This window comes from Peromyscus leucopus, chromosome 5 (assembly GCF_004664715.2).
Source record: "Peromyscus leucopus breed LL Stock chromosome 5, UCI_PerLeu_2.1, whole genome shotgun sequence".
NCBI lineage: Eukaryota > Metazoa > Chordata > Mammalia > Rodentia > Cricetidae > Peromyscus > Peromyscus leucopus.
Genome location: NC_051067.1, coordinates 23,011,514 through 23,038,492, shown reverse-complemented (window position 1 = coordinate 23,038,492; position 26,979 = coordinate 23,011,514). Strand labels below are relative to the sequence as shown.

General features: G+C 45.2%; 1 protein-coding gene across 5 annotated transcripts in view; it reads right to left on the bottom strand.

Moving 5' to 3' along the window:
* Mak (male germ cell associated kinase) overlaps positions 1-25,435 on the bottom strand; it is a 50,409-nt gene extending 24,974 nt beyond the window's left edge. For 2 of the 5 annotated variants that reach the window (XM_037205785.1, XM_037205783.1), the window contains exons 1-7: positions 25,210-25,398; positions 11,794-12,115; positions 9,124-9,178; positions 8,197-8,318; positions 5,717-5,796; positions 3,744-3,876; positions 171-342 (exon numbers count right to left, since the gene is read on the bottom strand). In XM_037205785.1, the coding sequence (XP_037061680.1) occupies positions 171-342; positions 3,744-3,876; positions 5,717-5,796; positions 8,197-8,318; positions 9,124-9,178; positions 11,794-11,894 (663 nt within the window). In that variant the 5' untranslated portion in view covers positions 11,895-12,115; positions 25,210-25,398. Of the gene's footprint in view, positions 1-170; positions 343-3,743; positions 3,877-5,716; positions 5,797-8,196; positions 8,319-9,123; positions 9,179-11,793; positions 12,116-25,209 lie in introns of all 5 variants that reach the window. The other 3 variants (XM_037205781.1, XM_037205780.1, XM_037205782.1) reach the window with 3 other exon arrangements.
* Between the last annotated feature and the right edge of the window lie 1,544 nt (positions 25,436-26,979).

The following is a 26,979-nucleotide window of genomic DNA, read 5'->3' as shown; positions in this document are numbered from 1 at the left end:
ATTTAAAAAAATGTGTGTAAGACAGCCATTAACATATAAAGCTATTTGAAACTGAAAACATCGCACACCTCTGCTAAAGTGAAAAGTAGTCAGAAGTCATAAAATGAAAAAGCAAAGTGGCAAGGAGGGGTACTCAAAGGTCATGACAACTCAGAGACTAGAGTACTTACTTTCTTAGGAGTCCCTAACACTTGGCAAATTTTAAAGATTTCATCAACCTCACTTGTCCCTGGGAAAAGTGGTCTAAAGGTATAGAGCTCGGCCATTATACTTCCCACAGCCCACACATCAATGGGAGAGCTGTACACCGACGATCTTAGTAAAACTTCAGGAGCACGATACCTGTGGAAACAGAAAACAACATGGAAAAGGCTGTTTCCAGGGTAATGTCACAGGTAGATGGACAGCAGGAGTCAACTGTTTGCTCAGAGGTTCCATCAAGGCCCAAGGACAAAGTGCCTTCTGTCTACCAGGGACTTGGTGTGACACCTACTTCCTGACCACAGTTATTGGGGCTGGCTACAAATGTAGAGGAAATGTCCATGTGGCTTGACATTGTGCTTTTCATATCCATTGAACCACATCCATTGTGGTTTTCATATGGATAATCCGGAAGGTAAGTACTTTCTGAATTATTCATAAAGAACCATGAACAAAACCACATACAGGTGTTCATGTACTGACATGAAGGTTAGGAAAGTAAAGGTAGAAGAGTTGTCCTTGAATAGTGGATCTCTTTTCCTTTTTTAAAAAATATGATTGAAAATGCTCATACTATCATTTGCTTCCTTATGCAGATAACACTATTTTTAATTTACAAGAGCAAAGGCAAGTGGCAACGCCCTGCAACACCTCCTCAACCCTCGATGATCTCCTCCTACACAACAGCTGTCTTCCTGAGTCTGGCTTCTATCACTTAACGCGATGATCTCCAGCTCAATCCATTTTCCTAAATGTGACATAATTTCATTCTTTTTAATAGGTGCCTACAACTCCACGGTGTATATATAGTTTATTTCTCCATTCACTAACTTTTCAAATGTATCCTGACACTACCTGGGACACTGGTGTATTCTGGTCTGCCCTATATCAGCAATGATGACCCCTTGTGGTAGAAAGCAAATGCCAATGAGCATTTGCATTTGCGTCTCTTGATAGAAGAGTAGCAGTTTTTCACTAAAGATACACTTCATTTGTTTTTGGAGACTGTTGTTGATGGGAGAGTTCCTTCAAAATAATTTCTTCAGAAAGCATGTATTCCTCACTACAAGGTTACTGCCACAAAGTACCACAACATAAATGACTGAAAACACCAAGTTTATTCTCTTAACACCTCCAGAGCAACAATTCTAATGTCAAGATGTGGCATGGCTGTGACCTCAGAAGGGTCTAGGGCAAAGCCAATTCCAGGCTGTGATGAAGACATCTTACTCCTATCTGACTTTGGTTTAACTTAATTACGTCTACAAAGACTTAATTTCCAAGTGGGGTCATATACATGGGATTAGAGGTTCAAAATATCTTTTAGAGGAAACACAACTTAACCTATAACATCAAACAATGAAATTGCTGTAGGTTCATACGATGTAATAATCCTCGCAGACAGAACATTCAGGCACCACTTAGTGCTTAGTTCCTGTGTGCCATGATGTCACCAGCTGACATTCCAAAGACTTGTGGCATGGTGGCTGGCATTCCCTATGCCTGCTAGAGGGTAGCAGTATCAAGCACTTCTGCCCACACCCCAACCAGAGGAGCAAGCGGAGGACCACTTCTGTCTTATAAACTTTGTCACGTGATTTTGGGAAAATGTTGGATAAGGGGAGATGGGAAATTGCAGTCATCTTTTATGTTTAACCATGTGTCAAGGTGTAGGCTTGGTTCATGTCAGGCATGTCTCTAACATCACCAGGTTAGATCTTCAAGCTCTCTCTCCCTCTCTCTCTCTCTCTCTCTCTCTCTCTCTCTCTCTCTCTCTCTCTCTCTCACACACACACACACACACACACACACACACACACAGAGCAGAGGTCTACCAGGTCCACCCCAGCTTACTTCAGTGAAGCAGTTGCTAATGAAACTGGCTAAGACTGACCCTGGCAAACCAGGACACCCAGTTGCTCTCTCGATCTAGACTCAGTCCTCAGATCTCCTCTCTTCTCCGACTGTACCATTTCCTCAGCACTGAGGACTCATAAGCTATGTCTCCAGTCCAGCCCTTGCCCAAGCTCTCAGTTCTTAATCCAGAGGTCGACTTTCAGATCTTCATCCCAGATTTTAGCAGTGAGTCATCTTTTTAGATCCTTCAGACAAAAGCCTTTGAGTCTCTGATTCCTTTCTATCAGCACCCCCACGCCACCCCATCTGATACAGACTCAGAATCCCATACACTTCATCTCTTCCATGGCCAGGAGGTCCAACTCAATACCATTTGCTTCCTGATTGATAGTCTCCCTACTCCTGTCTTTGATTTCCTAAAATCTTTCACTGTGGCAGCCAGAGAAATGGCTGTAAATCCCAGCCAAGCACAGCACACTGCTCCACACAGCTGTTCCACGGTTCCCTGCTTTGTGTAGGTTCAAAGCCAGTCCTCGGGGCTGGAGAGATGGCTCAGCCATTAACAGCTCCAGCTGCTCTTCCAAAGGACCTGGGTTCAATGCCCAGCATCCATATGGCAGCTCCTAACTCTGTAACTCCAGTTCCAGGGGATCCAACACTCTTACACAAATGTACATGCAAGCAAAACACCAATAAAACAAACAAACAAACAATTTAAAAAAGCCAGTCCTCATATGGTCTACAAAAGGTCCCATGTGACCAGACCCCCTCAGCTACTCTGACCTCACTTCCCACAACTGCTTTTCTCACTGACTCTGCTCTCTGCAGAACTTGTTAAGACACACTCCTGCCCCAAGGCCTTTACTCAGCATCTGTTTTTAGTATCTCCTTCAGGGCTGTTGTCAGAGACTCCATTATAACAGCAGCATTCTTCCCTCCTCACTGACTCCACTTCCCACCCCCTCTCCATGTTATTTTGTTTATAATAATGTATTGCCATGTGATATACAGGCACACTTGCTCTTACAAATATATACAGGAAAACACACTTAAACTCACAAGTATAGCTTGATGAATTTTCCACAAATAGAACACACTCATGGGCCCAACAAACATATCAAGAAAGGCATGCTACCGGTATCCTCAAAGGCTCATGAAACCACTACTCTAACTGGCAGCTTTCCTTAGTCTTGTACATTGTACAAATGATGGTATTCATACAGAAGCTCTTTTTCTGTGTGGCTTCTGAGAAGCAGCCATGGTATGTCACTGTAGACTGTCCCTTTCTTCTGCTGAATAGCTTTCCATTGAGTAGAATGCGCTATGTTGCTAGGCAGTTGGGACCGTGACAGGGTTTTGGTAACTTATACTATTTAGCATATTTGTGCTTGGCTGTCACGTAAGCTGCACAGGGAAGAGACTTCTCTTCTGTTTTGTTCATGGCCTTGTATTCCCAGTGCTTACAGTAATGTGTAGCACACAGTAGGTGTTCATTGTTATTTGCTGAATGAATGGTTGAATGAAATCTTATTTCTTTCTCTTATTTCATTATTGGAATAGCCATGAGCCAATTCTTCCCTCTCTGTAAAGAACATAAAATCTCTACATTTCATTTTAAATACCAAATTTGGACCCTCTGGGAAGATTAACTATTTAACATAGGAAAATTTAGACATAAACGTTACCATCTGGTAGACACATAGTCAGTATATGGCGGCTGTGATCTTAATTCTCTTGCAAGTCCAAAATCAGCAATTTTCACCAGCTCTGGACCCATACAAAGCAAGTTTTCCGGTTTCATGTCCCTGTGAAAAAAGCCTGTGCAAGCAAGAGAGGAAAAAATGCAGTAAGTTCTCTTGTTTATTATCATCACCATATGACCTTTTGGTGTGTATAAATAGAACCAAGCCCCCCTATAGCAACATGGGGCAAGGAGAGGAAATGCCTTCTGTGGAAGAAGTAACAGGGAATGGGAACCTGCACACAACATATAAGGTCATTAAGAACAACTGCCTATTTGACAAGTACTTTTAATTTGTGACTTTAGTAGATATATATGAGAGAGAGATCCTGACACATTGGGACCGTCTCCTACCATTCCACAACCTTATGGACTTTGGACATATTGTTATCACCACAGTGTGACAAACGAGAAGGAAGAGGCACATGGAGAAGCTTGGCCATCTCTTCCTGACTCAGCTTGATTCGGTGTAGCTGGTCTCGTTCCTGCGGCTTAATACAGGACTCCCTGAGTTTAATCACATATTTGAAAAGTCCGCTGGACAAAAGAGACCCTGACATTTGAACTAATCTTCTCATTTATTTAACGGTTTACTTTTCCCTGATGGCTAAGTCTTTAAAAAACCCGGTAATGAAAATGCTCATTATTACTAACTCTGTATATGAAATAATGGTCAGTTACAGAGGCTAATGGGCAGCCCAAAGGAAATGGGCATGAAAAGGAAAACCATGAGGGCTCTCCTTGCAAGTAAGCTTTAAGGGGATTCTTCCCTAAGGCGGGCTCAGGCGTTCGATTCTGAAGACCCCACTAGGGAGAAGAACTGTGGTTAGGACCAAAGGCATTCCACAGAGGTTTGAGTCGGCTCTCTAAGCCTCAACATTTTAAACCACTGCCCACCTAGGTTCCAACTGCAGCGATACTATGACACAAACCTACAAATCTTGTCTAACTAAATATCTAAATGGCCAGTGATTCTAAACAGACTCTCATTAACAGCAAACATATTCGATTTCCGAGCCAATATTTATTTTGGTTCCATAGACAAACAAAATCACATAAACTAAAAGTAAATGAGTGAGAGATTCATAGAAAATAAATATCAGCTTCCATTAATAGATGTAACTGTACACTATAAAAAATGTAAACGCTCAGGACACCATGAAACATCACACACAGGCACAGCACATTGTTTACATCCCTGTGGGGAGCCATGCTTGATCAAAGGCGTCTAATCTTTTCCAAAGTAAGTTTGGATGAAAGATCGTCATTGAGAGAACAGAAAGGGTACAGGTCTCCCAAGGGCAAGTCCGCCCCAGAAAGCTTCCCCCACACGGAAGAAAAATAACAACAACAACAATCAAAACCAAAACCAACCAAACAAAAAATAAAACAAAAACCCCACAGCTCTACCCTTTCCAATCAGAAGGATGGAGAAAACAAAATCAGCCATAACCCCAAATCCCATTGCTGCCCTCTTTCCGCATCAGGAAACGGCCGGCACACCACCCAGGGGTTCTCCAAGATGGGTCCCCTGTAGCCTAGCGCCATACATGTGATCGCCACGCTTGCTGTTCTCTGTAGCCTGTCAAATAAAACCGTTTACTTTCTACTTCTGTCTAAAAAGAGAATTCCTTCACTAACCTGCCCCCACAAGAGAGAATTTGTTTTCTTTTTTCTTTTTTTTCAACTTTCTCTGATTGAGTTTTGGGGAAGGGGTATAAGGCAGGAGATTGATGATCAAACTTCTAAAAAGTCTGTTATAGGTAACAGATATCTGTACACAATTATAAAAATTATAATGTTTAGATGACAGCCTCAGTGTGTTTAGCATAACTTAGCGGGTGACAGCACTATTCCTATGTGTGGTCTTGATAATTCCCTACAACCACAGGGAAATGCGACTACAAAGCAACTTACCATGTTTATGGATAAAGGCCAGCCCCTGCAGTATTTGATACATAATATTTCTGATGACTGACTCAGGGAACAGTTTGTTTCTGGAAGAAATGAATATCTGTTAACCAACCAAAAATGAAGATGGCTGATACTCCTTTTGCCTTGCAGCTTCTGTTGGCTAACGGTATAATTAACAGAGTTGTGCTAAGTGCTGTAGGTTCAAAATGTGAAAATAACGATTTGTTTGTTTGTTTCGATGTTTCAGAAAACCCCAACTCCAACAGCAAATGTCTTATACAAATATTCAAGAGTTAAAATCTAAACTGTCTCAATAAGAGCAAACTACCCTGGAAAACTCTCAGTATCAAGAAACAAGTAAGTAGACTTTGAGAAGTAGGGTCTGCATGTTTTAGGTCCTCATTGTTTTGAGATAGGGTCTTGCTGTATGCCTGAGGCTGGCTTTGAACTTACCATCTTCTTGCCTCAACCTCCCCAGTGTTGGGATTACAAGCTTCTACTACTACATCCCACCATGCTTCAGTTTTATGCTGCATATCAGTACCATCCAATAAACAGTTAAGAGTTAAATATGAGTCCAGTTAATTTTTCTAGCAGCTACATTTAACAAAAAGGAAACATTAAACTTAATTAAAATTTTTTATTTTTAAGTTTATTTTGATTGATGCCTAAGTATTACAAATGCATATTTATATAAATATAAAACATATTAAAATATGCATATATGTGATATTTTCATGTATGTATACACTATATAATCACTATATAATGTTTAAATCAGGGAAAGTATTTATGTTTCTTTATGGTAAAAACTTCCAAATTCTCTCTGCTACCTTTTGAACTATGCAATTTGTAATTGTCACCTAAATTATTATACAACTATTATTATACCATGGAACCTCCAGAACCTTTTACTTCCTAGTGCCCACTTATTGGTCTTCCCCCATCTCTATCTTTACACTTAGTTTAAAAAGTGTGTTTATTTAAACATACAATCAATACGAAGTTGTTGTTGTTACTGCCCTTATTCTTAGACTTCTGAGACCTGGTCTTATGAAGCCCAGGCTACATAGCTCAAGATGACCCTGCATCTTCTGGTCCTCCTTCCTCCATCCTCTGAGTGCTGGGATTACAGGTGTGAAGCTACCATACCTGCCTGACATAAAATTATTAATAATTTTTATACTAAGTTTCCAAGTTTGGTGTATAATTTATTTTGCATTATAGCACAGTTCAATTTAATCATTTTAAGGGCTTGAAAGTCATACGAGGCCAGTGGCTACTACCTTAGATGTAGTACTTAGATAATATCCATGATAAGATCCCAATGAGAATTGAATTAAGAGTGCAAAACTTAGTCAGACTACCAACTAAAATTATCAACAACTGAAAATTAAAGTGAGAATCTCCTTTAGGCTATAACATTAAGTTTCTTTACCCTTGTATCTCTAATGAACGAGCTCATCAGATCCTCTGGGGCAGGGTGGACTATGAACGTGTGCACTTATCCTCTGGATGTATGAATGTGTACATTTATCCTCTGGACGTATAAATGTATGCATTTATCCTGGGGGGGTAGGGTGGACGTATGAATGTGTGCATTTATCCTCTGGATGTATGAATGTGTGCATTCATCCTGGGGGGGGGGCAGGGTGGATTATGAACGTGTGCACTTATCCTCTGGACGTATGAATGTGTACATTTATCCTCTGGATGTATGAATGTGTGCATTCATGGGGGGGGGCAGGGTGGATTACGAACGTGTGCATTTATCCTCTGGGTGGGTGGGGGGACAGGATAGACGTATGAATGTGTGCATTTACTTGGAGAGGCTAGAGGTCAGCGTTGGAGGCTTTCCTCCATTATCTCCTCCTTGCTTCTTTGAAACAGGCTCTTACTGAATCAGGAGCTCACTCATTGGCCAGACTGCCTAACAGATGAGGTCCAGGGCTCCACCTGTCCCCCTTCCCCCATGTTGGGGTTACAGCCATCCACCTGGCTTTTCTGTGTGGCTCCTGAGGATCAGAACTCAGTCCTCACGCTTGTCCAGCAGGGCCTTCACCGGCATTTCCCCAGCTCCTGTCTCATCGTTTCTGGAAGGCTACTTTACTCTTCACTTATTCTCAACTCTTTCATAAGATGCTTGAAAGGACAATGAAGACAATGTCCTCATTTTTGCCTAAAGCCAGCTTTACTTTTGAATGTAAGACTACTGATTCCCTTCGTTCAAAGGGGAGGGGTGGCTGGTAAGTTTACACTTTGTCTTTGTGTTAGCTGCTCAGGAGTTACAGGGCAAGAGTGGGCGTGACGTCATAGCTGAGGCTTCAGTGTCAAATGCTACCATTTGATGAAATAACTGTATCAGTTTATTTAAATCTGCCTCTTCGAGTTAGAAACCAGCATATCACCAAGTGTGATTCACTGACGGAATTCATGGGAAGAAACGACAGGGAAAATACAGTGTTCATAAAATAAAGACATACCTGTCTTTCATCAGCTGATAGAGGTTTTCTTTCATATATTCAAATATAAAATAAAGATGGTCATTTTCTCTGATAACTTCTTTTAGTTTAATCACATTAGCATGATTGAGTTTCTTCAGGGACTGTAAAACAGGAGAGCAGTTCTATTCTTAAAGCAAATTGATAGAAGTGCAGGACCTTATATGTGCTAGCTAGTTACCTCAGGTAACTGTTTATCTCCTTTAGATTCATTAATAAATTACATGTGACTATCTACATAATTCTAAAAGATCTTGAAGCATTAATTTAAAGCAAATATTAAATGATTTAAGCAATGCATATTAAGGGAAAAGAGGCAACCAACTGGACAGTAGCTGCCTGGAGTGTTAACCGGCCACTTTTCCTCTTCATATTCCAAAGCAGGTCTAACTGTTTCTTTCTGACTTACCCACGTCAGACTCCACACAAAGTATCTAAAAACTCACCCAAGCCACACAACACAAAACACAAGAGAACGGTACGTGGCGATTTAAAAAGCTGCCTTTTCCCTTGACATGTGAGTTCTAAGGTCATTGTTAACAGGAGGAGGCCTGGTTATTGTCTGTTCCCCACTAACATGGGGAAAAGGAGGAATGGGAAGGAAGGGGGTAGATGCAGTTATCTTTAGGAGGCATTTGGAAGAGTCTAGAACAAGGGTTTTCAACCTGTGGGCCACAACTCCTTTGGGGGTCACATATCAAAGATACTGCATATCAGATAATTTACATTATGATTCATAACAGCAGTGAAATTACAGTTATGCAGTGGAAATAATCTTATGGTTGGAGTCACAACGTGAGGAACTGTACTAAAGGGTCGCAGCACTAGGAAGGTTGAGCACCACGGTCTACAATAATCTCAGCTGTTGTCCTTGGATCCGGTGTACTGCTGGGGCCTTGACAACTTTACCTTAACTTCTCTCAAGTTCATACACTCATCCCAAGAATAGAACTTTCTCTTCATCCTGAAATAAATGAGGGAACATTTAGTGTTCAGGACTAAAGGCCCCCAAGAACCAAATTTCACCACCTCTGGTGTTCTTGATTATGGCTTCACTTTGGGGACCACCTTCCTCCCCAGAAGGGAATCGTCTCCTTTGTTGCTCATGCCTCATGCATGATGCCAAGTCTGGGCTCAGGTGTGCCGTGTCCAGCTGCCATTCTGCATCAACACAAGCATTGCTGCCCCCCTCCCCCCCAGCCCCCGAACTTCCCTCTTCAGTGAGTTCTTAACTGTTTTTATCACTTTAACTGTGACTTTCCTTTTAAAAGTCCCCCATGCATATTTCCTTTCTGTAGCTTAAATGATAAACACAAGCTGGGCGGTGGTGGAGCACGCCTTTAATCTCAGCACTTGGGAGGCAGAGGCAGATGATCTCTGAGTTCGAGGTCAGCCTGATCTACAGAGTGACTTCCAGGATAGCCAGGGCTACACAGAGAGACCCTGTCTCAAAAAAACAAAAAACAAAAACAGAAACAAAAACAAAAAGAAAGCAACACTCTGCTTCAGAAGTGGGGTAGGGTGACAGTTACAAAGTTTGGTAGGAAATTCAGCGAAAGACTTAATCTAATAACTTTTACATTACAACTTCATCTTTGGGTAAGAGGCCATAGAATAATTTAAATCAGGAAAAGAAAGAAAAACAAACAAACAAAACAAAACCCACGGGTGATCCAGACTTAGTCTTTTCTGTTTTCCTTGTTGGGCCAGGGAGGGTGGGTGGGGACTGACCGGAGTCTTTCTCCCATTCTGCACTGTACTCACCCTGCTCCCCATTAGACACAGCAGAACTCTGGTTAGCATAATAAAGTAATTGTCCTACTCATACAACAGATGCGTATATTTTTATGTAAATGGAGTTTTAGTGACCAAAAGTAACGAGATAAGAACAGCTATGTACCAGGCAAGGAGGTGTGTACCAGTGCTCAGGGGACAAAGGCACGTGGATCTCTGTGAATTTGAGGCCAATTGGTCTACATAGTGAGTTCCAGACAGCCAGGGATACATAGTGAGTTCTGGACAGTCAGGGCTACATAGTTAGACCTTGTCTCAAAACAAAACCCTCCCCCAAACCAAACCAAATCAAACCAAACCACCCAACTATGTCCATGACTGCATTTAGTCATGTGACCTCTGTGATAATTAATCGTCATTGTCAACTTGACTGGCCTTAGCATCACTAGGAAACACACCTCTGGGTGCGTGTATATGAGGATGTTTCCAGAAGAATTTAACTGAAGAAGAAAACGTATCTTGAATGTGGGTGGCCCCAACCTACAGGCTGGGATCCTGGGCTGAATCAAAAGGAAAAAAGGTGAGCTGAGCGTCAGAATTCATCTCACTCTACTTCATAATAGCTGAGGTAATATGAGCAGCCTTTTGGCACGCCTTCCCTGCTATGACGGATGGCATCCCTTCCCCAGTCATGAGGCACAAACAAGCCTCCCCTCCCTTAGTTGTCTTCCTCTAGCATTTTGTCACAGAAAAGAGGAAATGATACAATCTCCTGTTGATGATCTATAGGTCACCAGGAAGCTCGAAGTTCCTTGATTAAGTGGGCTAATTTCTATGATACCGGGCCTCATAAAGCTATAGTGCACACGTGAGGGATCGGGTAAGGAACTGACAGTTAGAGGGAGGTCAAGATGTTGGCCGTAGAACTGCGCAGCCTGGGTGCAAATCCTGGCTCAGCTGTTCATGGGTGGATGGCCTTGGTGGCCTCTCTGTGGCTCAAACACCTTTCCATCAAGTACACACTACTGTACTACAATGCATATTGGAAACCTAGTGGATATTCTTATTTTTATGAGTTATCTATGACCCAGCATGAGACATGAAGGGTGTCACGGCTATTATTTTAGAAGGACCCTTATGGAATCAGAATTTCACTAGTCATTCAGACTCTATAAGGAAGCTGATGACATAGCCTGATGAAGTTCAGGACTTACCCAAAGGTACTTTTCAGTACGATGGGTTTCTAGAAAGTTGTTACTTCCCAGAAGATAAATAACATGATGGCTTTAAGGCAAAAATCAATTCAAATAAAGCCATATAAGAAAACTAGTTTAATAAAATGATTATACTCATTCCCACATGTAAATATGAGATGCTGATTCTTTAACAATTGATTTCAGAATTTTGAAAATGTCTGCTCTTGAGAATGGCGACATGGCATAGCCTTTCAGGATTCAATTTGACATTGTAAGTCCAACCTTATCTTGAAGACAATTGTTTTTGAAGAAACAGTAGGTTCTAGTTTGCCCCCATGTTTAAACTAGAGAAACATCCACTGCTTCCAGATTTACCCCAAATGTATCAGCCATAAAAAGCAGAGCACTCAGACTTACGTGGTCTACTAATGTATCTGAATAAAGCAGAACTTAAAAGTAATACGGACTTTTCCTTCACGTAAGTATATTCCTTTTCGGTAATTTTCTGTTTCCTAGAATAGCGTTCCTCGTCAGGCAAACTACTTTGCTGTCTGAACTGAACCTCTCTCCCTGAGGCTGCAGGTGCTCAAGCAAAGGGAAATTAAACACCAAGACCGGGAATCTCACAGTGCCGCGCATGCGCACACACCTCTTGATCGCCACCAGCTCCCCAGACTCGTTGCTCTTCCCCATAAGCACACTCCCATACGTGCCGTCCCCCAACTGCCTCATGGTTGTGTATCGGTTCATCTTGGGAAAAGGTGACGTGGCAGGGCTGTTCACGGAGATCTCTTCCTCGTGGAATAGAAATCTAAATACTTCTTTATTTGTGGTCCTTTTCCTTCTTGTTGCTACACTGGCGACAGGCTTGTCATCATTAAATATGGCTCTTCCTTGAGATCAGGTAGACTCATGAGATACAGCGATAAGGAATCTGGCAAAGAGACACTGCTTCCATTCTTATGGACACCCTGTGAAAAACCACACCGAAAATGTTTTCATTAGAGAGGCCCTACACCACATTTACTGGCACCCCAGATACAGAAAAACTAGAGCGGATAAAAAGGCCATTGTCAGAGGCCATTTGTGCTGTGTGGAAGGAAGTCCACACATACAGACTCACAGTGCCTGCACTGGGCAGTCTGTCCATGGTTGATCAAGGTGGTCCTAATGCTCATGTGATTCTCTTTTTACTGGCTATAATCTATGTTGTTCCAAAGGAGCCTGGGAAAATCAGACATCTAAACTACATCCATTCTTTGAAGCAATTTTTGTATCATTTAATCTAGCCTGTTAAATCCAAATTATATTATTTACTTAAAAATTGCCAGTAGGCTACAACTGTCCAAATTAGGTAAGGTATATGAGACAAGTTAGTTTTATATGAAGAGAATGGTAATGTAAAGGAACTTCTTACTTTATTTAAATAATATGCCACTTTCTTTTACATTAAACCAAGAAAAAGATTCATACAAAGAAATAAGAGGGCTGGAGAGATGGCTCAGTGGTTAAGAGCACTGGCTGTTCTTCCAGTGGTCCTGAGTTCAATTCTCAACGGCCACATGGTGGCTCACAACCACCTGTAATGAGATCTGGCACCCTCTTCTGGCATGCAGGCAGAACACTGTATAATGAATAAATAAATAAATCTTAAAAAAAAAAAAAAAAAAAAGAAATAAGAGCCAGGTGGTGGTGGTACACCCTTCACCCAGGTGTTGCTTGAAATCCTAAATGGTCTTTCTAGGAAGAAACCCGAGGCCAGATATTGGGGTAAATGCTGAAATATCAGACAGACAAAAGAACAAGCCACATCTTACCTCTAGGACTCCTCAGCCTGAAAAAGCTTCAGTTCCTATCTCCTCATGCTTTATATACCTTTCTCCACCCCGCCATCACTTCCTGGGATGAATGGCATGTGTGCTTCCCAAGCAAAGGCATAAGATCTCAAGTGCTGGGATTAAAGGTGTGCACCACCACTGTCTGGCTCTGTTTCTCTCCTAGACTGAGTCAAACTCATGTGATCTAGGGTGGCTTTGAACTCTCAGAGATCAGACAGATCTCTGCCTCCCGAGTGCTAGGATTAAAGGTGTGTTCTACTACAGCCTGGCATCTATGTTTAATCTAGTCCCTTGTTCTGTCCTCTGATCTTCAGGCAAATTTTACTAGGGTGCACAATGTATCACCATGCTCAGGAGGCAGAGGCAGGTGCATCTTTATGAGTGTGAGGCCAGCCTGGTCTACAGAGTAAGATTCAGGATAGTCAAGGCAACACGGAGAAACCCTGTCTTGAACAACAAATAAGAGAGAGAGAGAGAGAGAGAGAGAGAAATGCAAACCCTATTTGCACATATATATGTAAGGCAGGCAAGCATAGACAGACTATGCTGTTTAGCCCGAGACTCTATTTGACTTTGGGTTACACACACTCAAATGTACTCTTTTAATAATGTACTCGGCACCCCAGTTCCTTCCTTCACCTGCATGTATTATGCACATACACCCTCTCCCAATAATGAATCTAAGCAGACTCAGAACCCCCTTGGTTTCCCACCTGTACCAGGCAGGCTACATGTATTTCCATTTCTGAACAACAGTATAGATTTCCCCACCCCTATTAAGGATCAAACTTAATAGTTTCCATTGAACTATATTCCCAATTTATATCGGGTATAAAGAATAGGAGGGTTAATGTAGCCTGAAGTGGTGTGCATGCACAGGGAGGCAAAACTGTGGCCTCAGGTGAACTTTTAAGGTAAACCCACTACTCACTATCTCATGCCTATGCCTAGTTAGACATGCATGTGTGCTAGTCTGAATGTAACTGGCCCCCATAATCTCATAGGGAGGGGCACTATTAGGCTCTGTTGGAGTGGGTATGACCTTGTTGGAGGAAGTGTGTCACTGTGGGGGGTGGGCTTTGAGGTTTCCTATGCTCAGGCTACCACCCAGTGTCTTAGTCAACTTCCTGTTGCCTGCAAGATGTATGACTCTCACACAACCCGCCGGCTCCACCCTGGCCTGAATCTGCAATGGACACAGATGCCGCCCCCCTCCCCAGGCTTTTGGGTCTGTGGGGGCCACAAGCAACCAGAAGCCAGAGGCACCAGCCAATCAGGTACCATCACACCAAGTACTATCTAAGGTCTCTAGGCCCAGGCACAAGAGAGAAGAAAGGCAACGGCTTCGTGCCATCCCTATGGCTGGGGCGGGCAGTACTGAACCAAGCGCCACCTGTGACCCAACCAAGAGCCCTGACGCTGGGCAGTTGGGCACCACTGTGGTAAGAGAGCACAGGGTGGGGAGGTGGACAAGAGGGACAGACGGAATGGTCTGTGGGCTGGGGAGAGAGGAGGATCCAGAGGGGAGAGGGTGGTGAGAAACTGGCTGACGAGAATGGCCAGCTGGCCACCTGAGTCCAGGGAGATGTCTGGGCCTGGACTATGACTAAGGGTCAGGTCTTGATCCAGGGCCCTAGAGTCGCTGAGGGGGCCTGAGTTGATGTCTGTAGCTCCCGTTGTTACTGGGGGCCGTGCAGGGGCCTGTGGTGGGGCCACATTGGTGTCTGAGTGCCACACTGCCACGGTTCAGGCTGCTGCCAGGGCTCACAGGGATGCCCTGGGTCTGGGCTACAACCCGTAACCATGTCGGTATCTGAGGGCTGTGCTGGTGCTTCGTTCCAGGTTGATTCGGGTGGCCAGGGCTGTCAACTGGGGTGGCCAGGGCTGCCAACTGGGGTGGCCAGGGCTGTCAACTGGGGTGGCCAGGGCTGTCAACTGGGGTGGCCAGGGCTGTCAACTGGGGTGGCCAGGGCTGCCAATTGGGGTGGCCAGGGCTGTCAACTGGGGCCTTGGTATCGTCTGGACCAGGGCTGTGGCTGAGCGCCATGTCGGATCCAGGGTCTGTGTTGAGGTCTGTGGCTCCTGAGGCCACTGAAGACTGACATGCCGGGGGTCTAGGCTGCTACCTGGGGCCATGTTGGTATCCGAGGGCCATGTGGGTCTGGATGGCCACCTGTAGTGCCACCTGGGACCATGGTAACGACATGACTGGGTCCATGGTCCTACCACAGCCAGGCTCTGTACTGATGTCCGTGGCCCACGTAGCCACCAAAAGCCACATAGATGCCTGGGGTCTGGGCCACACCCTGTGGCCATGACGGCGTCTGATGGCCATGCTGCCACCAGAGACATCCTGATCTGTCTGGTCTAGCCAGACACCCGGGACCATGATGTCATCTGGGCTGGGCCAGGGCTGCTTCAGAGGGCCATGGGTCTGGGTCTGTGGTCCTACAGCAGCCAGGGTCTGAGCTGATGTCTGTCTGAGGCTCCTCTTGTCACTGAGGGCCATGCAGAGGACCAGAGTCTGGTTGGCCACCTTGGACCATGTCAGTGTCTGAAGACTACGCTGTGCCAGGGGCCATGCTGATCTGGATGGCCAGTGATGCCACCTGAAGCCATGGAGACGTCCAGGCATGGGTCACTGCCAAGGGCCATGGCTGGGGTCTGGGTGTGGTCCATGGCTCCAGTTGCCACCAAGGGCTCTGTGGATACCCGGGGTCTAGCCAGCCACCTGGGACCATGTTGATGCCTGGGGGCCATGCTGCTGCTGAGGCTGTGCTAATCCGAGGTGCCTGTGCTGCCACGGGGGCTGTGGTGGCATCTGGGCCCCCAAGCTGCTGCTGAGGGCCATGTCTGGGTCCATGGTCCTGCGCAGCTGGGGTCTGTGGTGATGTCCATGGCCAGTGTTAGCATGGGGATCACTGGAGCCATGCAGTGCTGAGCCACCCTGCCCTTCCCTGACCCTGGGATAGTTGGTCCTGCCCCTCACTGGATATTGCAGCAGGCGAGCTCGCCCTCTCCCTCAAGGAAGACCTTGCCCTACACTCGGGAAAGATGGTCCCACCCTTCACCATAGGCATGAATTTCACCTGGGAAGCACACTAGAGCTGACCCTGTGGTCGGGGACATAGGTAAGCTGACCCTGAGGGCATGAGAGCTGGAGAGCTGACCCTGCCCAGCCTCATCTGCCATGTGGTGGCATGGGTGAGGGGAAGATGCCCTTCTACACCCATTACCACCTGCAGCAGGTTAGAGAGATGGCCCTGGGGTCACAAGGGCAGGAGAGCTAGCCTTGACCCTCACAGGCTCCATCGCATGAGAAAGCAGCCTCTGCTTCCCGTCTGGGCAGCACACTGGAGCCGACCCTGTTGTCAGGGATGCAGGTGAGCCAGGCCTGAGGGCGTGAGAGCAGGAGAGCCAATCCTGTGCCCCCTCGTGTGTTCCCCACAGCAATTAGGAGAGAAGTCCTTGCACCTTGCCTGGGCAAAACAGCAGAGCTGGCTTTGGTGATGTGAGTGAGGGGAACTCAGATCTGAGGGCCTGAGAGCAGAACTGGCCCTGCTCCTTGCTGCAGGCTGCAATAGGCGAGCTAGCTGAGGCAGTGTTGGAGAGCTCATGGGGTGGGAAAGGGGAGGGACAGCCAGCGAGCTGACCTACCCAGCTACCACCCAGGCCCAGAACCAGGGCTATGAGCTGGCCCACCCCAACACCCAGAGAATCTATCAACTGTTGGAGTATGTGAAGGGGACGAACCTACAGATCCAAAACAGCAGGATCTCCAAGACACAGGACAACAACAGGATATCCAAGAGGAGCCCAGTGAGAGCCCGTTATTGGTGGTGTAGCACAAGTCAGAGGCCTCAAGCCAGACCAATGACTCGCTGTGGTAATGAACACTTTCGAGCAAAGATGAATGGACTTAAGGGTAAACTGTGCAACTCAATGGGCCACACTACAGCTTCCACGATAAGAGTCTTCTTTTTTCTTAATTTTTGGCTTTGTTTCTTGGTTTTTCTCTTAAATTTGGTTTTGTTTTGGTGGAGAGGTTGCAAGGACAGAGGGTGGATGCAAGGAAATAAGTGGGATCAGAATGCAGGATGTAAAATCCACAGAGGATCTAAAAAAATAAAGTGAGATGTAAGACTCTCAGCTACTTCTCCAGCACCATGTCTGCCTGCACACCACCATGCTCCCCACCATGACAATGACTCAACCTCTGAAACTGTTAGCGAGTCACCCCAATTAAATGTCTCCTTTATAAGAGTTTCTGTGGTCATGGTGTCTCTTCACAGCAATAGAAACCCTAACTAAGAGATAAGCTGGTACCAGGGACTGGGATATTGCTGTAATAGGCCTGACCATGTTTTTGTTTGGAGGAATTTGGACTTGGGGACTTTGGGTTTGGAAAATAGTAGAATGTTTTGAGTGTTGCTTTATGAGCCATACTAGCAGGAAACTTTCTGGAAAGGAAGGGAACTCAATTATTTGAGATTTCCCATCTTCCAGGTATCCAAGTCATAGAAACAAAGGTATGAGGTCCCTCAAAGTCATTATGTCCTTCATCAATGGCAAGCGCTTTCCTCTAAATGATTGCTAATCTGCACTGAAACTAGTATAGTCTGTACCTTAGCCAAACAATAGGATTAGCACTGGGTGGGAAAGCCCAGTTCTACACTTTCTGCACAGAATCTGACAGCCCTCCCTTGACTGGCCACAGCCCATATGGTAGAAGAATGTGCATACTCCAGGCCCCACTTGGTCATGTGACTTGTTCTGGCTAATAAACTGTGAACAGAAGCAGTGTGGTCAGGAATGTGCAGACCGCTGGGTCCTGGCATGAAGAAGATAGGCAGAATGCGGACAGCGCCAGGCCAAGTGCAGCTTGTGAGGGATGGAGGGAGAAACAGAGCTTCACAGTTGCATCATGTGTCACTAAAGCAAACGGTGACCAACTAATAATCCAGGGTCACTACTGTCTTTTCCTCCTTTGACTAAAACGGTCATGAATTAATAGATAGGCTAACACATGAGTATCGAAGCACTCTCCTTCCAGGGGAGATAACATAATTGGTGTTAAACACGAGATGACCATTCATATACCTCAAGAACAGAGTGACTATATATGCAAACCCTACGGAAGCAGATAAACCGAATATTACCAGCACCCAGTTATTTCTGCTTTTTATCTCTGAAACTTACTATGTAGATCAGGCTAGCCTCCAACTTATGGGCAATCCTCTTGCCTATGCCTCCTGAGTGCTAGGATTACAGGTGTGTACTGCCAAGCCCAGCTATTTTGACTTTTCTAGGAACAACAGTATACAGCACATGGCGAACTCCCAGAGCACTCTCATACGGGTCCCCCAACAGCTCTTTGATGCAGACGGGACAGTTGATAAGTCTAGAAAGCTTGAATACCTTGTCCTACATCACAGGAGAGGCTGACCCAAGAACCACACGTCCCCCCACTAACCATGCAGATACTCTGAATGATAGTGTCTGCACCAAACTCACAGAGAGCTAAGACCACAGAGTCACCTGTTCTGAGCTTTTAATCCCACCTTACTATCCAAGTGCTCTCTCCAAACACACATGCTGGGTGCACACACAGACCTCTCTTTCTGAAACACCTAAGGTTAACATAGATATATTCTAGCTCCATATCCACACTGAAGATGAACACCATACTTTGGCGAGTCCTATTCCAATGTTCTCTGCTGATTCAATCAGGACCTTTCACAGCACCTCACCTCCCAGTAGAGAATCCAGAGGATGGTCACTTACTGCGTTTAGTGGTTATGTGGCTATAGAGTGTTTCAAGTGACCAAATGGAAGTAGTTCAGAAAGGAACCATTCTCAGATGTGTGGTGACTGAACTTGAGCTTTTCATTACAACTTGAATAACTGAAATTTACTTTAAAACTGTTATTTGAAAAACAAATTCAGGCCATGTGGTGGTGGTACATGCCTTTGGTTCCAGCACTTGGGAGGCAGAGGCTTGCAGATCTCTGTGAGTTCAAGGCCACCCTAGTCTACAAGGCGAGTTCCAGAACACCCAGAGCTGTCACTCAGAGAAACCCTTTCTCAAACAAAAACCAATAAATAAATATGTTCAGAAACTGAATTGCTTTATATCACTTTTTTAAAAAAATTTCAAAAATAAAGAAATGTATTAAAACAATCCAAGGGGCAGAGTGTAGCCTCAGACCAGGTGTTCTCCTAACAAGGTGTAGGATCAGAAGTGATACAGGTTTTAAATGTTTCTGGACTTTGGAATATTTGCTTATATATACTGAAGTAGCTTCAGGATGGGACCCAATTCTAAACCTGAAATGCATGCATGTTTCACATACACCTTCTACACATACTTTGAAGGTAACTTTATATGGAGTTTTGGTGAGCTTGAGGTTTGAGTGTGGCCTGTCACATGAGGGTAAGGTGTGCAATTCTCTACTTTTGGGATTAGAGCACAATGCAAAAAAATGATGACTTCCTTTTTCTGGATTATTTGCTAATTTGTATTTATTAAGCAGTCAAATGAGAATAGTAGTGACATACATAAACCTAACAAAAGCTCACCAATACTTATGTGAAACTCTTGGGAGAGCATGGAATACCGACATTTTCATATTTTAAAAAAGTAGTATTGTGGTCATATCTATGTTACTGATGCCTTCAAGAAGCATCCTCATAAACCTGTCGATCGACAGATTCATGGAAAGAATAACAAAAAAACAGAGACTAGAACAGCCTCATGCCATGCAGCTCCTACTGTTACAACTGAGTTTACACAACTTCATTTTTAAAATTTCATTTTCCAGAGCTTTGCGGGCTTCAAAACCACAGATGTGAATATAGTAAGATGGTTCTGTCAGAGTCTTAGTAGGTCTTGATTTTATAACTGTAATAAGCACAAGGCACAACCTAACTGTACACTGTGTAGCAAGGATGCTCACTGGTTTCCTCCAGTGTTCTACCTTCAGCCTGCATTTCAAGGAACTGCTTTTCAACACGTGTCTCTACATCATTCTTGGCTGTTAGAGGGCTCTCACTGTGCTAGAGGCTTTGTGCTTTTAGTTCCCAAACAGCACCATCAGAAGACAGCTTGCTTTAAATATCCCTTCCAGTTTGGTCCTTCATTCCAGGATTGCTTCCCCCCTCCCCCCCACTATGGCACTTTGACTTTCATGAGGTAAAACTCAGAGATGCTTCTCTCTGACAGGCAGTAATGGAGGCCCAATGAGGACGCATCATAGCTGTCAAAGTCCCCAAGGCTTCCCAAATCACCCATGAATGTACACACGCACAGCAAAACCACACGCTTCTCTGTTTCCAGGGATGTATTAGCAATGCTACAAGGCTTTTCGATCACAGGAGTATCTGTGAATTTAACACTTCTTCCAATGAGAAACATTTCCTTCAAAGACACACGGAAACAGTTAGGCTGTGCAACTCCGTGGTAAGACCTTGCAATTGTAAGACGCCTGTGGTGGTTTGAACAGGAGTGGTCCCCATTGACTCATATGCTTGGCCCAGAGGGAGTGGCATTATTAGGAGGTGTGGCCTTGTTGGAGTAGGTGTGGCCTTGTTGGAGGAAGTGTGTCACTGTGGAGGTGGGCTTTTAGGTCTCATATATGCTCAAGCTAGGCCTTGTGAGCAGTCTTTCCTGCTGCCTGTGGATCAAGATGTAGGAATCTCAGCTCCTTCTCCAGCACCATGTCTGCCTGCATGCAGCCATGTTTCCTGCCATGATGATAATGAACTAAACCTCTGAAACTGTAAGCCAGCCCCAATGAAATGTCTTCCTTTATAAGAGTTGCCGTGGTCATTGTGTCTCTTCACAGCAATAGAAACCCTAACTAATACAATGCCATTTATATTTAGGGTTTCTTCGTCTTCCTCATCGTATGCTTAGTGAAATGTCTTAAGGAATGCCATCAAATGGCTTCTGGTTTGCCTGGGGGAAAAGTGAGTTTTCCTAAACAGTCTTTATGCCATATACACAGATACCAATCAAAACATCAAGGTATTAATGTAGAAAAACATTATTGTAGATGGTTCTTAATTGAAACATATTTTTCTTAATTTTTCCTTTTCCTGCATGAGCAAACACAACTCGGAAAGGTGTTTGGGGATGCTTGTTCTGTTTTGTGTGCTGTGCTGATTTGGCCATCCCACAATACACTTGTTTCCATTCAGGCTGCTTCTGCAGTTGATCAGAGAACAGCTGATCGCTGCCCTGTCTCCCAGCTACCCCTGCTCACAGGTGCATGCCCGTCTCCAGGAAATGAGCTCTCCAGAGAGGTTTACTGATCCTTTCTGGTTAAGTAACAACTAGAGAATTTACTTAGGCAGAAAGCTGTATCACAGCATTCCTCCGTTAGGAAGAATGTAAAACCAACCCACAGGGAAATAAATGAACTGTTTAGGACGGAGTCAGTCTGACCCTCAAGTCAGGCTTGACGCTCTGGTTTGAGTGTGATGTCCAACTTACAACCTCCATCTTTGGCTTTACAGTTGTTGCGCTTCACCGAGGAACCACCCCCTTTGTTCCAAAGCTACACAGCCACCATACCATAGCACAACCACAAGACTCGTAGCCCAGTTCCTCTCCTTGAAACATCTACATACAGCTGTCACAGGACAGGGGCCTGTGGCTATCAGTGGACAGGAGCCTGTGGTACCAGACACTGTCCACGCTGAAACCTGGAGCTGCACCTGGATCATCCTGACGCTTGGAGAGTACTAAAAAGGCCTTTGAAAGCAGCGAAGGGAAAAAAGTTTGAGACACTAGGACCTCAAAGGTTAAGGCAGAAAAAGTCTACACGAAGCATTGTCATAAAAATAATGTAATTCTGAGGCTGGAGAGGTGGCTCGGTGATTAAGAGCACCTGTTGTTCCTTCAAGGGACCCCAGTTTGATTCCCAGCACCCCACTTATCAGTTCACAACTCCAGTTACAGGATACACAGGACACAGGCGTACATGCAAGCTAATCACTCATACACATAAGATAAAAGAAGTAAATCTTAAAAATGCAAGTTGGAAAATATAATTCTGAAATACACTGGTGTGGGAACTGGAGACATGGCTCAGTGGGTAAGAGCAACTGCTGTGGAACCCTGAGGATCTGAGTGTGGATACCGAGCACCCACAGGAAGACCTGGGTGTGGTCACACATGCCTGTGAGCCCACAGCTTTGGGAAGCAGAGACAGGAGGATGCCTGGTGCGTGCTGGCGGCCAGCCTCACCCCGATTCAGTTGAGAAACCCTGTCTCATGTGGAAAGTGATAAAGCAGGACACCAGGCCTTCTTCTCAGGCCTCTGTACACACTCCACTCCCACAGATATACAGCGTGATAACTACATCCTTTAACTCAATCATTTTCCGGATAACAGCTAACGGAGCACAAAGCATTGAGAGCATGAGAGGAGAGAGTCATGGAGGTGGTCCGGAAAAGGGACATGCTGCTTTAGAAGGGAGGAGAAGAGGGAACACTCGTGAGCAAAGATGTAGGGGACAGGCTGGGCTCAGGGGTGGTGTCCAGGAAGTAGAAACAGAAGGTAGGAAGGTCCCTGGACAAGCAGCAAACCCACTTTGCATCCAATTTACAATCTGGAAGGTGACTGACTGCTCCTCACCCTTCCAGAACTGAGACCGTCAACCACCACCACCACCACCCTGAAGTGGAGGGCCGCCCTGCCTCCCTGTGCCCAGCACACAGCAAAGACCACTCGGTCAATGACGGCTCTCTGCATGGCTCTGGAAGCTGAGCCATTCTTGACAAGGCTATTTTAGAAACTTCATTTTTAAGCCAGATCAACTAACTTCTGAATAAACAATGGAAATGAAAATTCTATTTTGAGGACAGTGATAGAAGAGGCTGTAGTTACACTTAAGGAACAGTCACAGAGATCATAGCCATTTCCTGGTGGTATGTTTGAGAGAAAGTAGAGATTATGCGGATGCCACTAGATATCTAAAAGGTCAGATCTGTGAGAATCCATCAATTTCAAACCTCACCTGCTCTTCAGGTAGAACATGCTTGTGTCCTGGGCTTCCTAACAATGCTTTACAAAGGTTTCTCCCGAGCCATGTTCATTATAAAATAAATAGCTCGGGGGGGGGGGGGGCGGCACGGAAGCTGTTTCTCATTCTTCCCATCCTCTGAAGAAATAGGGACAATGACACAATAAAAGGCATCATAGATGGGAAGGTAGTGTGTGTGTAGGTTGGAGATCAGCCGCTGGTGTCCTGGATGCTGCTCACCTTGTCCTGAGACGGAGTCCCTCATTGGTCAGGGGCTTGCCAATTTGGCGAGGCTATATGACCAGTAAGATTCATCTGTCTTTGCCCTTGAAACTACAAGTGCGTGTGCCCCCATGTCTGTCTGGTTTTTTCACATGGATTCTGTAGATTGAACTCAGGACCTCATGCTTGTGTGGTGTGGGGCAAGCATATTCCCATTCCAGAAGGCAGAAATCAATATTCCCAGGCACCTCCTCACTGATTGCATATCAATCACTACTTTTCCCCTATGGAACACAGCAAAGCCCTGAACTGATCACTGCTCAAGAAGCAGTATATCTCACTTAAGGAAAAGCACAGCTCCCAGGCGTCAGGTCTTCATCTACATACAACAACTGCTGGAAATCTATGAATGTAGCACAAGTATTAAGGACTCAGCCGTTCAGCCATAACATGCATCGACCCTCCTGTAGGCTAAACAAATGTTCCATGCTGACCTTAAAAAGGACATTCATTTAGAGTTCCAACCATAAAACCCGAATAAATATTCATCCTCTCTTATTTACTTTTACCAAAGTGCACAATTACCACTTAAATGCACAGTTATTGCCAATTCTGTACTAGCTAATAGGGGATTTAAATAAGATTAAAAAGGATTAGTGTGGAGGGCAGATGGAGGGTAAAATGTGCCTGCCAATCACCCAACAGCTAAGGTTTAGATGTCTTAGGAGAACACGGTATCATAACACTCTAAGGCTGTCATTGACTTTTTAAACAAAACTATAGCATTTTAAGAATTGCTGTACCAGCTAAAAGCAAAATAGAGGGGAAAAAGAAAGAAAAGAAAAAGATTTCACACTAGTCAAGTGGCAGACATATTTACAGAAATCAAAAGAGGGATTGTTGTAATGGGAAAAGAAGAGATCCCCCACCCCTAGTCTGGACCCCATGTAGCCCAGGCTGGCCTTGAATTTGGCTAGCAGCTCACTGATAGATTTGAACTCTTGGTCTTCTTGCCTTCACCTTCTAAGTGTTGGGACAGATTGAGCCACCATCCCAGGCAGGAAAAGATTCTGCCTCAGATTGTAAAACCACAAAGATAGCTCCGTGCTAACATTCATATATTGTTCAAAAGTTAATGAATGAATAAATCCACAGCATGGAGAGAGACTCCACACTCTGCAGAGCAGGTGATGGCCTTCCTCAGGGAAGCCTCCCTAGTCCGTCACTGTTCACAGGTTGAAAGTAACTTCTGTTCCCACTATCATTTTTACCCCATTAGTTGTTTTTCTGATTAAAATAAGTGACCTCTATGAGACTCCTTTGCCATTACAACGAATGACAGTGACAACAAGCGACATTATGCAGTGACAGAAGTCCCTGTGCTCCACAGCTGTGTCTAAATTAAAGGCCCAGTTGCGGGAAAGAGCCAGGCTTTATCTGGCTCACTCTGATCCTTGTGACTTAGCTAGTCTCTAGGAGCAGATGTCATGGGATTGGGAGGAGGGGGTCTGACCCGGAAGGGTGGATCTCCTGGGCTTGGAGAGGACAGCTAGGCCGCCACAGAGGGGCTCAGCTTTCACCGACTTGCAACCTGGAATGCACCAAGGACGTCTGGAGTTGGACCTTCTCTTTCTCTTCCCTCCAATTCCACTTTGTGAGATATGGACTCAGTTCCTCTTCCCCCTCAGGTCCAGTCCGGAGCCTCACTCCTAAAAGTAGTTCCCACTCAGCCGGAACACCCTGAAGATAAGTAGGGGACCCAGGGCACCAGCTCAGCCTAGGGATCCCTCTGCAGACGTGTAAAGAGAGGACAGAGCCAAGTCCTGAAAGCTGGAGAACTCTAGGGAGAGTCCTGGGGAGCCTGAGGGACCCTGAGAAGCTTAGGGAGCCGGGCGAGCCAGGCCCCTGCCCGCGTCCTCCCGTCCCCTAGCCCGCCGCTCCGCCCTGGGACCCTCCTCCCTCCCGCCGGCCCGTACCGGCGTCCAGGTCCCGCCTCCCGGCGGAGAGTGGCCCTGGCTGGACAGGGCGCCGAGGCGACATGCCGGGCGACTTCGATGCTCAGGTCGGGCTGGGTCCCGCAGCCTGCTCGGGATTACCCGCCGGCGCCGGCAGCTTACCTCGTTCGCTCCCTTGTGAAGCTCCAGCGCAGTGTGTGTTTCGTATCCTAGGAAACGGCCAGGGCGCGCCTGCCCGCGCGGCTTGCCGCTCACGCCACGCCCACGGAGGGCGGGGTCTGGCGCGACATGCCCCGCCCACCACCGTAGGCCTCGCCTCCGCGAAGGGACCGCCGGGGCCAATCTATTCTACCCATTCACCTTTTTAAAATGACTAACAGCGTTTATTTATTCTTAAAACCATTTTTATTATACAATTGTCGCCTTGAAAACATGCATATTTATATAATTCGCCTCTATAATAGGGACTTTCTAGATGTTGTTGGCTTTCACAATGTAAGGTTTCAGATCTTGTGGGGAAGCATATTGAAACTGACAAGCCAGAGCATGGCATAGTGAACTTGGATGCATATGACGTAGCATGTTGGAAATGTCCCTGTATATGTTTCATTGGCACGAAGGAGGAATACTTCACCCACCATGCACAAACCCGACGTGGCTTCAGGTTAAGAACCAGACTTGATATTAATATGTAAATCAAAGAAGGAATTGACACACAAATGTTTGACACTTTAAAATGAACAGATTACTCATCAAATACTGCAGAATAAGCCAAGTCTATCTTTAAAGGGCAATGTTTAATCCTGTATCAAGTCACTGTGCATAGCTTATGCAAAGTAGTTTGCACAGCTTGCATGTCGTATGTCTTTAATAAATAAGGCACCGAGTTCTGTATATGAAGTGTTGACTATGAGCCAGAACAGGAACAGCTAAATGAATGCACTAAAAATGGGGAGAAGCAGTGGAGAGATCCCCGAATGTACAGCGTGTGGGCACGTTAGGCATCCAGATCTGAAGAAAAATAGACAATGTTCACAAAGAGAAAGTTGACTCTTGAAAATCAATTTCATTTTTCATTTTTCTTCTCTTTTTGAGATTATAATTACATCCTTTCTCCTTCCCTTTTCTCTTTCCAGACCCTCCCGAATAACCGTTCTTGCTCTTTCAAATTCATGGCCTCTTTTTTCATCAATTGTTGTGACATGCATAGGTGTGTACACATGAATACTTCTAGACATAACCTGCTCAGACTGTATAAAGTTACTTGTATGTATGTTTTCAGAGATGGCCATTTGGTATCGGTAACAACAGATGTGCTCTTCCCTGGGGAGGACTATTTCAACAGATGTGCTCTTCCCTGGGGAGGACTGTTTCAACAGATGTGCTCTTCCCTGGGGAGGACTATTTCTCCCACTCTCAGTGTTCCTTGGTTGCCTGTAGTTCTTGTGTAGTGTTGAGACCTTGTGGTTCCCCCCATCCTCCCCCAAGCCAACCCCCAGCCCCATGCATTTTGCCAAGTCTATTCTTGTCCTTGTTCTGCTCATATTTAAGCAGTCATTGAAGGGACCTGGGTACTGTGGGGTGCTCCCCTCTGGACTCCAGATTAGGCACAGACCACACTCTAACACCAATTTCCAAACACAAAGGGATCATTATTAAGCAAGGTGGAGAGACAAGGTGGTTGAATCTGAATGGGGCAGAAATGGCAGCAAATAGCTTTGCAAGTGTCAGTTTTAACAGGGGAAAAGAGGAGGTCTGTGTGAGAACGAGCTAGGACTCGTTGGTAAGTTC